At 37.5% G+C, this 17,641-nt stretch overlaps 1 protein-coding gene across 1 annotated transcript in view; it reads right to left on the bottom strand.

Moving 5' to 3' along the window:
• ZNF804A (zinc finger protein 804A) overlaps positions 1-16,578 on the bottom strand; it is a 288,471-nt gene extending 271,893 nt beyond the window's left edge. Inside the window, exon 1 of the mRNA XM_043577240.1 lies at positions 16,165-16,578. Coding sequence (XP_043433175.1) covers positions 16,165-16,275 — 111 coding nt within the window. The 5' untranslated portion in view covers positions 16,276-16,578. The remainder of the gene's footprint in view (positions 1-16,164) is intronic.
• Positions 16,579-17,641: the final 1,063 nt, after the last annotated feature.

Genomic DNA, 17,641 nt, shown 5'->3' with positions numbered 1-17,641 from the left:
AAAATAAATTTAGAAGCACCCACATCTTACCAAAAAATATATTAAAAGGCTTCAGATCTTTTCATTTTCTTGTATTCTCCCTGAAAATAATCTTCTGAGAAAGACAGGAGGATAACGTACATATTATGAACCATCTAAAGCTGAAAGCCAAGCCTTGACAAATGTGTGCTGCAAAGCCCAGTGATTAGAAAATGGACAGTTTCTCTTATCTTATTCCTATAAATGAAAAACCCAATAATATATCCTAGAAAATGATGGCACTCTTTCAGCTATAAACGACTTACAAATAATTCATTATCTGCTTTGGTTTGAGAACTTCCATTACTCTTAATAGTTACTAAACAGAAGATTGCAAACACTAGGAGTGAAAAAAGCTGAAGGAAGAAAAATTGCAAAGTGAATTGAAAGTACTAGAAAAATATTTTAAGCTCTGAATTTTACTAAAATCATATATTTTATTAACTAATCTTTTTTCTACCTTGGTGCAATATATAATACATATAAAATATGCCATTTACCTCATTAAATCTAATTAACTAGCTTCTGTCCAGTTCCCTATATGAAAAAGAAAAAGAAGCATGAAAATGTCTTTATTGAATGCTTTATTGATAAACAAATGGGCAATACTGTAAATTTATTTTTTTTAATTTTTAAATGTATATGTATTTATTTTGAGAGAGAGAGCAAGCATGCAAGTGGGGGAGGGGTAGAGAGGGAGAGAGAGAATCCCAAGCAGGCTCTGTGCTGTCACCACAGACCCTGATTCAGACCTCGATTTCACAAATCGTGAGCTCATGACCTGAACTGAAATTGAGTTAGACACTTAATAGATTGACCACCCAGGTACCTCTCAAGTTTTTATTTAAATTCCAGTTAGTTAACATATAGTGCAACATTGGTTTCGGGAGTAGAATTTAGTGATTCACCACTTACACATAACAACCAGTACCTACACCAAATTTTAAAATAAAATAAAATAATTTTAATACCAAAGGTAATTGAGATATATCATATGATTTAATAAGAATATAATTAGCATATAAGATTTTATTTATAAATCTAAGCTATCACTGTTAAATCCTCCACATACTTTTCATGAAAATACCTACTATCACCCAACATTTCATAAAGTTATTCACCCTTATGTCTTTTATGTTGTAAATTACCTGATGTTTACATCAGGTATGTTTAGCTCAACCATTTGTTTTGTAATTCAACACAATGAATGAAGAAAATAGCATACATTGAAAATTCTTAAATACTATGATGTGCATTATTACTTCTAATTTCTTCATGCTTCATGAAAGCATGGTTGAAAAGGAAATTGGCTAAGTTAACTAAATTGTTTCATGAGGCTGAAGCTAGAACTAGATTATTTTCTGCTTACAACATGAAGTTTTACATCTTCATCTGTTCTGTAGAGGTTAGACTCTATCGAATTTTAAGATTATGTCCTTATATTCTAACTAAACCTTTTCTAAATTTCATTTTTCCTTACAATGAAACATGCATTTCTGCCAGCTTTCTAAAAGTTCTATTTGGGGGCGAAGTGGGATGAGGACAAGTGTGGGGCAGAGAACCTAAGAAAGAAGAAGAACAGAGTCTCGTTTCTCATGTCAAATATGAGTGTGTGACATCCAAGTGTCCTTCTGGAACAAGTCGGTTGAAATCAAGCAACGATAGATATGGACCCTAACCATAGATATTAAGTGAAGTACAGGATGTTGCATTTTCTACATCTTCAGGTAACAAGTATGATCATCTAGTCTGAAATCTGTACACCAGAGAACTTCAGTTTTCCTGCATAGAATAAACTAGATAATCCTCTCATAGGTCATATATAGGTGCTAAATTTTATGATCAATTTCCTGGCTTATTTTTCACAGGATTCCCTATAGCACCTACAATAAGTATTATTCATTTGGCATCCCTCATGTTCTATCTGAAAAGCACAAGACCTTGTATCAGCTTCAGAAAGGAGGAAGGACGAGCCTTATTTAAGATATCAATATTGGCAAAAATAACAATAGTTTTTATCGTATAACATCAGACTCTGAAGTAGAGAATCCCCTTATGTTATTTAATCATTACAATAATCCTGTTCATGCATACCCATCTTAAAGCATTTCAACAGTAATTACATATGATTTACATAACATGTTTCAAATAACACCTGGTATATAGCAGGGACTAAATGAACTACAATTTTGTTATGTTGTATAGATAAAAAACCTAACCTAAAAGAGGAAAAATGCCTAGCCCAGGTTACATTGCCAGAATTCAAACCTAAATCTCATTCCAGAGGCTGAACACCTTTCACTATAGAAAACCATCAAGGGGACTGATGAGAAGCAAAGGAGGGAGTGAACACTGTCAAAAGTCTTTAGATATAAAACCCAGCACAGTACTCATGTCCTTGAAAAAAATTGCCAATTCCACAGTCGTCCTAAATTCTAGTCAGGTCTCTCAGCTAAAAATAACCAAAATTAACTCATTACATGAAGCATAAAATACATGTATTGGAAGAGTATTAGGTAGCTGACAGATTCAAAGGTGACCTTGTTGAATGAGTCTTGTTGAGGAACCAAAATTGGCTTGGGCAAAATTCTTCCACTAGTTTGGAACAATGCAGCTGGCTCATGAGCCCCAGGGACTCTCCACTGACAAGGCTTGGCTCACACACAGCCACTGGACACTCAGTGTTCTCCTCTTTACTGCATCTGCCACAGATGACCTCTTAGTGACCCTGTGCCTGTGCCCTGCCTCTGAATAACCCTTTGTCCATCATGCAGCTACACCCAAACTGGGAAAAAGAATAACAGCATTCCTTTCATCATTGAGGCTTAGGGTTGTTGAAACAACAACAAGGCTTAGGGTTGTTGAAAAACTAGCCAAGTACTATATTAATGTCATCATCTGGAGATAGCATTCTCGCAGGAATCTACAAATCCTAAAGTAATGCAGAACTTCAGCCAGTTTAGAGAACAGGAAATCATTTCAAACTGATTCCCATCACTGTGGAGGTTTCTACATTTAAAGGATTCTCATACAGATTATCATCCAAATCAGAGAGGTAAAGGTAGTACCATTATTAAGCATTCTAAGACAACAGCCTTAGCTGTGATTATCCCAGCCAAATCTGGATGGACCATCATCCAGTTATTTAAATTCATACATCTTCTTACATCAGTTTACAGTCTTCTTAACTGCCCAAGAACTGCCTAACTTTCTTTACTCTTCTTTTCCCTCACTCCAACCCTCCTTTTCCCCTTCCTTCTTTCTATTTGTTTTTAATTCCTAGGATTGTGGTCATCCAGTGGAACTTTGGCCATGAGCTTACTTCAGATTTCCCAAAATATCACCATTGTTATTTTCAGACCTCTGCTATTATATTCATTGGCTGAGGTAGGGGGGAAGTGGAGTTCTTAATTACTTTTCAACTAAATAATTTTTTTGATCCCTAGCCTGGCCAAAACTGTTAGTAGAATTACATGTACTTCCTGAGAAACAAACATGCAGACAGACTAAAACTGGAGTAACAATATCTTCTCTGCTTCTCTGGACTACGGTGGGGGTGTAGCAAGAGGGGGGTGAGAGAGGAGACAAAGAATGATTTTTCCATGTGTGCATGCCTATTTTGCCTGTGTCCGTGAACAGATACTACACTTATGTGGGGTGCTGAAAGAAAAGAGAAGAATATCTCACATAGTCTATAGTTTCAATAGTTGATAGGATTGTATTAGCACTTTATTAATGTGTCAAAATAGTTGGCATGTTTAGTGCCTGGAAGGAGAATGATTAGTGACTATAGCATATATTAATTGAATTGATACAGTATTTTAATTAGACCAGTTTAACACTATAAGTAAACAATATCCTTAGTTTCCAATTTTTTTCCTTACATCATCAAATTATGCTTAGAGCTATGCTATGCACTGTACAAAGTGGAACAAATTGTTTTATTATTATTGTCATTATTATTACGATTATTATTACCACTACTACTATTATTTACTTCATAACCCTTTACCGTGAAATGGTATGGTAATAGATTGTCTTAAATATGGGTCTCCAGGACAGCAACAGTTCAGAGCCTGGAGTCTGCTTCAGATTATGTGTCCCTCTTTCTCTCTGCCCCTCCCTCACTCATGATCTGTCTCTCTCTCTCTCTCTCAAGAATACATTAAAAAAAAAACATTAAAATTTTTTTTAAAAAATGTGGGTCTCCAGGACAGCAATATGGAATATGCTACATCAGAAATTTTTTTAGTAGCACCCTACCTGAAAATAGCCTGTTGAGTTTTTGAATAGCAGCATGTATCATACTATCAAACTCCTCCAAGTCTTGATCCATAAAAATTGCATCTTTCATGTTACATCAATAATTTCACAGTGATTAGTAACAAATAGAACAGTTTGTGTTATGTTATGCAATCTGTACATTTTCTCTAAGAAAAGTAATCCCAATTTGTATGGAGGAAATTCCATTGAATTTTAATAAAAGTGGGAAATTTGAGTCTCAGACATTTTTCAACTATTTTTCTGTAATGTGACTTGTGGCAATAATGCAATATGCTAGATTTCGCAATTTCAAATATTATTTATTTCGTGTTTTAGCTATTCTTGTGTCAACAAATAGTGGTCATCACAGTCCACCTTTATTTTGCTTAATAATGTAATTCCATGAAAATGTGCATCAAATTTAATTATATATTAACTATGACATTAAAATAAATTGGGCATTAAGTTTCACAAAATGATTTGGTTGAAGATACTTAAAAGTACTCAGAAACATCAACTTCAATAAAGAAAACTGACACAATTTCAGCCAGGAATATAGTCTAGTAAGGAATAGTTGGACATCAACTCCATGTCAGCTCCATTTTGATACATACATCACATGTGACTAAGGTAGAAAATAACTACGTGGTGAAATACACAAATAGAGCATACGGCAAATACATCATACCTATGTCACATGACCATACTGACTTCCTGGTCAGTGAAATTTTAAAGTGACTTTTGGCTAATAAAACTGTAATAACTGTATTTGACAAATCTATTAATCCATGATTATTTACTATATACAGGTCTATGTAAGAGCAAGAGGAAATGTTATGCCGCCCCCTAGTGTAAGTATTAATTTTGTAACACCAGAACAGCAGTGATCCAAGACCTTGCAAGGGAATCAGTTATGCTAATCACTATTGAAGAGAGTTAAAAGAAATCCTAATTTTTCTAAAGAGTCAGCTTCTTAGGAGTACGGAGTTTTATGATACAAAATTTTATGATCGTTACCATCATTTAGAGTTTCTTATGTATCAAACCTGGGCAAATTACTTTTCATTTGATCTGCAACGTGTTTTCTAGGTAAGAATTATTAACAACTCCATTAAACATAATATAATTTAAAAAAAAATTTTTTTTTCAACGTTTATTTATTTTTGGGACAGAGAGAGACAGAACATGAACGGGGAAGGGGCAGAGAGAGAGGGAGACACAGAATCGGAAACAGGCTCCAGGCTCTGAGCCATCAGCCCAGAGCCCGACGCGGGGCTCGAACTCACGGACTGCGAGATCGTGACCTGGCTGAAGTCGGACGCTTAACCGACTGCGCCACCCAGGCGCCCCTAAACATAATATAATTTATAATGAGAGAGGTGAAATTGACCAAGGTCATAAAGCCAGTGACTAGTTGTGGTAGACTTCTGGGGTATCATCAATTATCTCTTTTTCTTACTAACAGAACACTGCTTTTATTGGGATTAGTGATGTGTTCCCAGCTTAATTAATCACGTTTTTAAAAAATCATGTTTTCATCCTTCCCTACACTTAGTAGTGGTTCTGTGACATTGTTCCATCAAAAGAGATATAAGCAAACACTGTTGGGTGGGAATTTTTTTAAAAAGAACTGTCAACTTTGTTCTTCCTACTTTACTCATTTCATTTTTTCCTAGATTAGAATGTAGATGTGATGGCTGGAGCAGTAACCACCTTACAACTCTGGGAAAAATATATATAAAATCAAAGAGTCCTTGGCTTTGAAATTATTAAGCTGCTTAATATATTATATATATATATATACACACACATATATATATGTTCATGAAGTTTTCACATGTATATATATATGTGTGTGTGTGTATATATATATATATATATATATATATATAATTAAAACACTATTAGATACAGAGTTGATATTTGGGGTTTTGGTCACAAACAACTGCACTCACTACACACTGATACAGAGGTATTTCCAGAATTTGAGCTCAGATCCATCTGGTTATAAAGTATTTATACTTTTAACCACTGGGTAAGTATGGCAGTGAGTATTTTGATGAAGACATGCTAAACTGGATGCAAGAATATAATCCTGGAGTGAAAGCAGTGATTCTCTTCCCAGAATGAAGGTACTTTGTCTCATTTCTGCAAGAAGAGGTGATTTGCTAAATATCAAGTTTTGAAAGGTAACCTTACGATATTTCCACTGGCACTGGAGGACTTGGAGGACACTGGACTATGTCACTTGAGATGTTTTCATTAAACAAAGATAAAATCTATATTTTATCCCCTCTTTCTATTCTTGACCAGTTATAGGAAAAATAATTCAGTACAAACCTCTCATCATTCAACCCATTCCTTCTCAGCAACTGGTCTTAACTTCTTTCCCAGTAATTTATTGTCCCAAACTTTCCTGCTTTCCATAATCCATCTAAGGTGCCTAACAACTCCCTGAGCTCCAGATCTGTACCAAAGTCTTCTCCAAATTTGCTTGCTCTACATTGAATTATGTAGTTTCCTATCTGAAAGACACAAACAAGGCTTGTGTGGGTTAACACAATTTGGATGGATTAACCTTTGAATTATTGTTAGTACTTTAAATCTCCAGCAGCTGAATATGGGAGGAAATCTACATACTAGAACTAACCATGTCCCTCTGCCATGACACTTCAGCTGGGCCAGGAGAAAGCTCTGAGGCTCAGAGTAGGCTCAGAGTGGAGCCCTGTATAATTCAGTCTCACAGAAGGAATCAAACATGAGCCCAGGAACTCTGAGTGCTCCCCATAGAAACCCTACCTCTCTGCTATCCTCCACCACCCCCCTGATACTACTACCTGTACTGGGATTATCAAAACCAATTTTACCCTACCCTGTATCCTCAATAATGTCAGTTTCACAAGAAGCCCAAGAATTTCCAAATTCTTCATTCTCTAAACTTTAATCTCCATGTGATTATTTCATATCCTCTTTTATGACACAATTCTCTGTATTTCCACATGTCCTAAAACACTTGGACTGTGCTTTCTTGAATTTTGAAATGCCTATTATCAGTGAAATCTCTTTAGCTTTAGACTTTCCATTGATGTTTCTCTTTACTTTTTGATCCATCTGATCTGTCTCTCTTGAAAACATTCCCCTGTATCTCAAGAGATGGGTAGATGTTTTATCTTCCCAAATCCTCATATTAATGTGCCAGTGCAGGACACATGTCCTTCTTGTTCCACCCTGATAACTACTTTTTAATGTTTATTTATTATTTTTTAGAATATTTTTTTCATGTTGATTTATTTTTGAGAGGCAGAGAGAAACAGAGCATGAACATGGGAGGGGCAGAGAGAGAGGGAGACATAAAATGCAAAGCAGACTCCAGGCTCCTAGCTGTCAGCACAGAGCCAAATGAGGGACTCGAACCAACAAACTGCGAAATCATGACCTGAGCCGAAGTCAGATGTTCAACTGACTGAGCCACCAGGTGCCTCAATATTTATTTATTTTTGAGAGAGTGCAAGTTGGGGAGGGTCAGAAAGACAGGGACAGAGGATCCAAACTGGCTTCACACTGACAGCAGTGAGCTCAGTGTGGGGCTTGAACTGCAAGATTATGACCTGAGCTGAAGTCGGATGCTCAACCCAAGAGCAGCCCAAGTGCCCCTCCACCTTGATAATTCTTGACCGTTCTCCTTTCCTCCCTCCTCCCTAAAAGTCCCCAACTTTGGAAGTCATTTCCTTGAAATTATCTTCGCTGATGGCCTTGCCTCCCACCTGTTTGCAACTATCCATTCTCATGTCGTATCTGAGAAAGAAAAAAGCAGTCATTGGGAACTTTCGGTTAGGAGTTTATCTGGATCTGAGAGTAAAGTGGGTATTATCTTATCAAACAGGAAGAGTTTCCCAGCCCACTAACATCAGGCAAGGTCGTCTATGAGCGTGATGGAACAGAAAACACAAGACCACTCAGCAATCATGTTTGAGGACAGACAAAACAAACACTGTTTTTGTTACCAAACATCCTCATCTGCCAGCCGACATGAGCAAAAGCTGCTTTTTTGCCACTTACAGCTTTACCCCCACTCTGTCCTTGCCTCCTGGATAAAAAGTACTAAGAGAACCAATTATAGAATTCACCCTCCTTTCTTATGGTATCCAGAATAAAACAGTGCTTTAATCAAAGCTCTACAAAATCACTTTACCCAATCTCAAATCCTATATAATGATTCCTTATTCCTTCTTCATGAGATGAACCAAGGTTCCCCGTAGTGTGCACTTTATCTTCTTCCCCACAAGTACCAGTATGTCCAACTTGGTTCAACTAGAATTGTGTTTCTAGTTGTTTCAGCTGGAGGGGCATTCACAGGATTCTATATATTTTTATGAAAACATTTTTGTTTTTTTAAAACTAAGTCCTTCATTTTACATAGCCCCCTTTGAAGACTGTTTTCTTAAATTCTGCCTACCAAATAATACACTCTTGATATTAGGGTTAAAATATTTTCTCATTTAAAGATAGCCTGATTTTCTTGGGGCGCCTGGGTGGCTCAGTCAGTTAAGCATCCGACTTCAGCTCAGGTCATGATCTCACAGTCCGTAAGTTCGAGCCCCATGTTCTGTCCGCACAGAGTCTGGAGCCTGCTTTGGATTCTGTGTCTCCCTCTGTCTCTGCCCCTCCCCTGCTCATGCTCTGTATCTGTCTCAAAATAAAATAAAAACATTAAAAAAAATTTTTTTAAAGATAGCCTTATTTTCTCCAGATACAATAAGTGCATGTGTGACTCTCTGTTGGAGCTGAATAGATAAAAATAACTATATTTTACATAGTTATAAAAGTTTTTTTTTTGGGGGGGGGGAAGCAGAGGGATTGATGGTGGATAGACTGTAATCCAGGCAAAGATATAAAATAAAATTATTATAATTTTTTGTAAGGGAACAGAAACATTCCACAATGAGGTCAATCAATTTTAAACCTAAATAGTTTTAAAATGTCAATTTCACCCATTTCCTATTAAATCCAAATATGATTTGTATTTCAAATATTGAGTTGCCTTATTGTAGAAGAGTTGTAATAAACTGATCCTCTATATATCAGTCAGTGTTCTCCAGATAAACAGAACTAATAGGAGAGACAGATAGCCAGACAGACAGCCAGATAGATAGGTTAATATGCTAGGGAATTAGGAATTGACTGTGTGATTGGGGGTCTGCAGATCAGGCCAGTAGCCTGGAAACTCAAGGCAGGATTTGATGCTGCAGTCCTGAAGCAGAATTTTTTCTCTGGGAAACCTCAGTTTCTGCTCTAATAGCCTTTTAACTGATTGCATGAGACCCATGCACATTTGTTTAGGTTAATTTCTTTGATTTAAAGTCAAAGAATTGTAGACATTAACCACATCTACAAAATATCTTCACAGCAACAAGATTAGTGTTTGATTAAATAATTGAATGCTATTCTGGTTGACACACAAAGCTAGCTATGAAATACGACAAAGGTCATTTTTCTAAAGCTATTTAACAAAAAAAATATTTTCTTATAATTTGAATATGGCATTGTCATCATAAGTATTTAATACATTTAATGTTCTTATATTTACAAAAGTATATGACTTTCTTCTAATGGTGTCAAACCATTATGAAAGAGTCCAGAGTACTACATCAAGTAATGGATTTTGTTTACTTTGACAACTAGGATTAAGTTTTAATTATTTATTACCCCATTTTATCTTATACTGTGATAGAAAGTGTACTGTAATACATTTATAAAATTAATGAAACCTTGCTAGTTGAAAACACCATCATAATGTAATATCTAAGTGGTAAAATAGTTCCTCAGAACCAAAGAATAATTTAAAATGAGATAAAATAGATCAGGTGGTTTCAGGCTAAAATTTTTAGAAAGAAAAATTAATGAAATGATATTTCTTATTTTTTGTAGTTAGCAATATAAAAAAGTGAGAGACATATTTCTTCATGAATATTGGCCGCAGTACACCACAGATTAAAACTGGTATCGTTTTTCTTTCTAGAAAGATTACTCAAACTCCAAATATACAGCCATTACCTAAAATGGTAATATCTCAGGGTCACTGAAGGAAACTATTTCAACATTGAGCTATCATTACAATTATTAAAAATATTATTTCCCCTGTGCATAATGCTTTTGAAAAACTATTTTCCAAATATGTTACACTAACTAAACATGTTTATTAAAAATATAAAGAATAAAGTTATATTCAATATTAATTTTTAAAAGAACCCAAACCAAGAAATTACCGAAAAGATACCTACAGCCTGAGCAAAATTTGCAATTCTAAAATGCATCACCCTCAAATCCACATATTTCTTTATTGTGATAACATTCCTAGATGTATGATCTGGAAAATACTTTTAAGTAGCTCAACCAATACATAGCAAATAGATACTATAAAAATATGAACATGCCAAAACTTTTTGAAGAGAATTATCTACCTACTAGTTGGTACAACAAAGGGCACATGCAGAATGATGAAAACGTTTCTCTCCCCATATGTAAAATTTGGTTCTCAGACTAAACAAGGAGTGAGAAATTCAAGTGCCTTCACTTTTCAGGAAGGTAATGCAAGTAAGTGAAAAACCTATGTAGCAGCAAAGAGCAGTGTAGACAGCAAAGTGCATTTTTCTTTGAATGACATTTAAACTCAAATATTTTAAACACGGTGCACACTAAACAAACTACGTCAGCCTGAATTTGGCCCTGACTACAGCCATAGGAGACCTTGGACTAGGTGATCCCCAAGGCTCTTGTTGATCTGTATTTTCAGTAAAAATGTTAATTGCAGTCATCAGTAACCTAGAAAATATTGGTGAGGAGCTGAGAAGTGATGATAAGATATTATATCACTATTTGAATTTCAGCTTTCAAAAACAACTCGATTAGTATTTAACGCACTAACAAAGCTATGTCAGTATTCAGGGTATTACTTGATAATGTTGGCCTTAAAATATTGTTTGTTTATGAGTAGGTCATAAGTAGGTCATAATATCAATAATTCAATTATAAGTTACTTTCCTTACTTGAAAAATGTGTTGTAAAAATGCACACTTGTAAAGATTTTACTACAATAAAAAATAAATATAGCAAAGAATATATGACACCTTCAGTTCAGAAAAGTGAGACACAAGATGGTCTTTGATACTGAATATATAATAGTTTAAAAGAAATTTGGAAGAATATATCATGGAGTAATTATGTGAACAAGTTTATAAAGAGGAAAGTTTGGGAATATCCTAAGATAGCACTCTAAACCGCCCTCATCCCTGACCTTTCTTGAGGATATCAACCCAACAATGGTAATTTTTCATCAGCACTAATTCAACAACTAGTCTCTCTAGTCTTATGCACAATATTAAATGTGCCACGTAAGTGGGTTTCAATGAGTGGAGAAACCTTTTAAATTACATTCCCTAGGAGATATAGAAATGTGTAAGGAAATGACATGAGTAATAATGCTATATTAGATAATGATAATTAGAACAAAAGGCCGTAAGAATATATTTCAAAGACTTTCCTAATTTTAGTGAGTTCCTGTATACACAAAGGAAAAAACCCAGAATTTTTCATTCTTTTCAAAATGAATACATATGAAAACTTCCTGAGTGACAAGAAACCTGCAAACATGTCAAAATATATGAGTATTTTTTCAACACATTCAAAATGAACAGGAGCGTACATGAATACATCTTAATGCATAATATTTAACACATGATGCTTCGCACAGAGCTGGTGGTGCCTAGAATAGTGCTTTACAACTGATGTATCTCAATAAATCTAAATGAATTAAATAACAAACATGTTGGGAACCGATTAATAAATCAATACTTCTTCTCCTGCCAAATATGGTACTTAATATATTTGAAAAGGAGGACAGCCTACAGAAATAGAGCTTAGGCCAGACAGAAATCATTGATGTTAGCACATTGGGGATGAGACTTAAAATATATTTGAATTCAAATTATTCTGTGAATCTATTTCTCCACAGCTGAAGGTGAGTGGAAAAGGAGGGTGCCTTCAAACAACAGATAACACCTACACCATCTCTTTATCAGTGTGGATATAAACACACCAATTCCTATGGAACCCCTTAATTTAGTATCTAGATTATAAAGGAAATATATCTGGAATTAGGAAATCGAGATTATAATATTGATTTACTGTATGACCACCATTTTCTTCTGAATTCCACAGTCAGTAAAATAGACATAATACTCTTATGAGATAAAAAATTCTGACTAATACAATGTAATGAACAAATTAGTAATGATTTCCAAAGTTCCAAATTTCATATTAAAAGTGAAAAAACATGTATTTAAACTATGTGAAGAATATATATTTAAATATTTTACATTAAAAGTTTTTAAATATATAATTAGGGGAAATAAATGTTGTGGCACAATTGAAAAAAAATCAGCATATCCAATAAATAATTTTATACACAATAGTTCTATCTAAGGGATAATCTAAGGAAAAAGAATGAAGATACATGGATGGTAAACTTTATTCATTGCCACTAAATTATATAAGTTTTCAGACATATCCTGCAGCACTAATAAAATATTAGTTTATCTCTTATTCCATGGAATTAAAGCTATCTCACGGATACGATAATATTTATAACAGAAATCATGACAATTGAAATGACCTTTCTCTTTGCTTGTAAGACCCTGCAAAATGAACATTTATATATTTTCAGTTAAAATTGTCAAGAGGAATGTATTAGAAAGCTCAGAAATAACGTCAAGATTAACAGCAGCCTTGATCTCTAAGTGTCTTTTCAAAATTGTATGTATGAGTGAATAATATGATCTATGGGAAGACTGTACATTTTGAGAATCTCTTCAGTATAAGTAGCAGGATTACATTCTGGATTTTAGGGCTAAAGCAATTAATCAGTGTCACTGAAGCCTGAGGTACCCTTATCATATAAGTAACTTTTAATTCATGAAAGAACACTGTATTAACAGTTATTGCTTATCTTAAATTGTTCAATATTTTTTGAAGATTATAAAATCTTTTAAAAATATGAATTAAAAAAAATGTTCAGAGTATCCATTAGGTCATTCAGTAATTGAAAATATTTGGAATGTCTTTGGTAAAGTCTAAGCACTTTTTACCTGAATGGTTTTAAGTGTGCTTTCCTGAAATAAGGAAAAGCGGAATATTAAAATTCTTTTAACTTAATGCATATATCAAAATGCAAAAATGTGATGATGTTTTAAAGGCAAAATTCAAAATATGTTAAAGTCAAATAGACAAGAAAGTAAAAAATGCTCTCATAGTTTTTACACTATGAAACTGGTATTAAAAAGTAATACCACAAATTCTTAGCTGAAAATATTCAAAATGTAATACACATACATTTTAAAGATAATATTTGTGTTTTTTCTTAAGGTTCCTAATTCTGAGAACTTTGAGGTTCAGTTTTCTGAACTTAGCTTGTAGTACCTTTTAGTTTACACTAAGTTCTCATAGTATCCTATATGTTGTAAAGAATACATTTTTAGGTAAATATTGATAGCTATTTAATTAAAAACATTCATTTATGGGTATGTTTAGATCTCTTCTGTTATACTTAAAGGCAGGCATAAATCTCATTCTCCTTAATAACAAAATCCTAGGAACACATATAGAAAACAAATGTATGACATATATTATGTTGTAAGGTAATAGTTTCAAATATAGTTGGACCATATATGAAAATGTACCTAATTTTATTCAGTGTAAATCTCTTACACAGGAAATATATACTTGGGCAGTTTATAAACACAGTCTGGAAGGATTAGCTACTAAGTCCTTGTAAGTCCTTTTACTATCACTAAGAGAAATATAAGAGCAATTTCTAATCCTTCTTATTCCAGTTTATGCCCCAACAGTTGCCCATATTTAGATTTATTCATCTCATTTAGATAGCTGCTTTTCAACACCCATTTTAATCCCACACTTACACTGGCAAATCTAGACTTTAACCTATCTTTTGTCAATATGGATGATAACGAATGGCTCAGCTTCAAACCCACAACAAACAAATCAGCATAGGCAAATTGAACCACCACTAGAACCCAAAGTTGACTTAAGAAATCAAGATTATCAGAATTTTAACAAGTTCAGGGTTGGCAACTTTTTTTTTTTTTTAATGAATTCTACTGTGTGTGTGTGTTTACTTACACCATTATTGTAAGTATAAAGATCTTGTTCAGTAAATTTGCTTTTTCCCACAAGTAAAACTTGATTTAAAAAACAAACTGATGCACACTTCCTTTAAATTGAAGAGTCCCCCCCCCCACGCCAAAATATTTATCTTCCCACACAGTGAGTTACTTAAGAAAGTAATTAGAACCAAAACAATTTCAATAATTCCCTTAGCCTTTGTCTACTGCTGTGCATAATACTCCACTAAGGAAGACCCTAGAAGAGTATTTTCACTTTCTTTTGTTCAACACCACAACAATAAAAGCAACAAAATAACCCTGCTTCTTTGCATCTTAAAAATCTGAGAGGAGGATTCCAATAGATTCACAGGAAGAAAAGAAAGAAGATTAAGTGTATAATATCAACACCAGAATTCATTTAAATGAATGAATACCAGAATTCATCTAAAACTTTAGAAGAGAACTTTTCAGTTTTGGAAAATATCCCATCGCTTTAAAAAAATTACGTAGAATCATATTTTAAAATATGCAAAGAAAAGGAGATTAAGAATACTGTATTTACTTTTGGACTAAATGAGTCTGTCCTTAAACTTCTCCTACTCCACCTTCTCAGGCTCAGTAACCACTTTGTAAAAAAAAAAAAAAGGGGACCCAGGCTTTAGTGATACATACATTTGCATATTACCCCCTTACTCTAGCTCTGCTCTCCTTGCAGAACTTAGCCTTAAGGAGCCTTTCCTCTATTCCTTTTGTATCTTTTTGAAGTGTACACTTCTCAGAAGATACAATACATGGGAGCCAGTCAGGCAAGGAGGTTTTGTAGCTAACAGGGGATCTGGAAGAAAAAGTAAGAGCTATTACCCTGCACTATTTCAATGCTCAGCACATCCTCTGCCACCAATCAGAAGTACTCTTCCTACTAGGACACTGAAAGATGAAGCTCTGTGGTCCAGTGAGAACCTCCCAGCAACTGCATGGGTTCTGCATGTCTGACATGTTTCCTAGTGGCTCTTATTGTGACATAGTGCTCGCCCTTCACACTTCTCTCCAACCTCTTTTGAGTGAACCGCTTAAAGTGGACGATGTGGGGTTCTGGAGTCCCTCTGTTAAGCTTAGTACCGACAACTCCTCACTAGAGAAGTTTGCTGCCAGCCCTTCAGGAGACAGCCGGAATACGAACTCCTCTCGAGACCATCACTCAATCCCGCCACTTACTCCGCGCCACCAGTCACATGGTTCCCTGCTTCCATCGGAGACACCCACATCCCCATTCACCTTCAGCTTCCTAAGCCAAAAGATGTGAGAGGGTCACTCGGGGTTAGGGCCCTTCTCTTTTCTACATAAATAAATAAATAAATAAATAATAAAAGAAGGTCCTGTTGACACAGTTTGCTTCAAATGAGGAGACGTTCTGGTAACCTCCAGCATTATGGAGTGAGGTGCTGGGAGTCCAGAGCATCGTCGAAGTGTCATCCTAAACCATGGATCCCAGCTTCCTCAAGATTCCAGCGTTTTTTCTCCCTCTTAATTCTCACCCCACACCCACAAGACAGATCCATTAATATATTATAAACCAAACTGAATCGCGACACCTCCAAAATCTCACGGTAACCTCAATCCTCCAAATGTCCAAATGCCCTCTTGGGGGTGGGGGGGGGGCGAGAGAGAGAGAGAGAGAGAGAGAGAGAGGGAAACAAGCTATTACCAGAGTTTTGTTCCCGTTCTTGCTGAGAGGGCCCCGGAAAACTCCCTTGATGTTGCGAAAGTGTCCGTTGCTGAGATGCGTGGAGCTGATGACAATGTAGTAACACTCCATGGGGCAGCCGCCGCCTCCTCCACCGCAGCCGCCGCTTCCATGCACCTCGCGCCCGCAGCCGCAGCGCGCCGGAGCCCGGGCAGGGTGGGCTGGGGACCCGGCGCGAGGGCGCACCGCCGCCTCTCTCGCCCGCCGCGGGGAGACAGACCCACTACAGCCCTGTGCCGAGCGCGCCCAGGCGCCTCCGCCTCCGCATGCTCTCGGCGCTCCCCCTCTCCGGCTCTTTCTCTGCTAATTCGCCTCGGGGCGACGCGCCCCGCGGGAGGATCGCGGGCTGGGAGGGGCCGGCCAGGCGGCGGGACCGAGCGGGGGAGCCGGAGTCAGTGCCGGCGCGGCGGCCGAGCGGAGCCGGGCAGCGGGAGCCGCCCGAGCGGCAGCGGCGGCGGCGGCGGCGGCGGCGGCAGCATCCCCCGCGCGCGGCGCCCGCACTCGGAGTTGCTGCTGCTGGCAGGCATGAGTGTTATTATAGTGAGCGGCGTTGCCGGTCCATTGCACTGAGCCAATGGCAGGGAGCCACTGGGCTGATACTGAGAGCTGTCAGAGGAGTACATCTGTCACCCGCTGCCTCCCCCCCGCCCTCCCCCCGCCGCCGCCGCCGCCGCCGCCGCCGGGACCCACGGCCGCGCGGGTCCGGGCGCGAGTGGGAGCGCCCAGCGAGCGGGACGCCCCCCGCGCGGCGCCGCGGCCGCCGAGGGCCAGGGACGCGACGGCCACCGCGGGCGGGCGGCAGAGCGACCCGCGACTGACAAGTGGGAGACTCCTCTAAGGTGGGGGCGGAGGGGAAAATGAAGAGACGGAGATTTCTTGCCTGCCAGTGGGGAGTGGGGGGAGGGGGGAGGGGGAATAAATAAATTAATAATTCAATACCAAAGCCAACCGCTTCCAACTGCAGCGGATCCAGGCAGGTGCCAGCAGCTGCTTCTCTCTCTCTCTCTCTCTCTCTCTCTCTCTCTCGATAGTTGCGACCCATTGGGTTTGGCTTATTTGATTTTATTTGTTTTTAATGTATTTTTAGGGTAGAGGCTGGATCCTGTTCAGAACCTTAGAGAAATAAAATGTTCCCCACCCACCCCCACCACCCCCACCACTCGTTTGTAGAGATCACAAGTGTTTGTGTTGGTAGTTTGGGAGGTGGGTGCTGGCCGCGGTGGGGATGGGGGGGTAGTTGTGGCGATGTGAGTGGAAGTGGGTAGAAGGTAAAAACAGGGACTCTTGGTTAATGTGTCCCTGGACCTGGCGTCCCCCCTCACCCATCTCCCCCGAGAAGCTCGGTTCTTCCTAATTTGCCAAAGCTGAACGGAAAGGGATGCTTTGCCGCAAAGAAGCTGCTGCCACGAGCCCTGCTTTGCATTTCTCTATAGTTCTT

This window comes from Prionailurus bengalensis, chromosome C1 (genome assembly GCF_016509475.1).
Source record: "Prionailurus bengalensis isolate Pbe53 chromosome C1, Fcat_Pben_1.1_paternal_pri, whole genome shotgun sequence".
Classification (NCBI taxonomy): Eukaryota; Metazoa; Chordata; class Mammalia; order Carnivora; family Felidae; genus Prionailurus; species Prionailurus bengalensis.
This window is presented reverse-complemented; position numbering and strand designations above follow the sequence as displayed.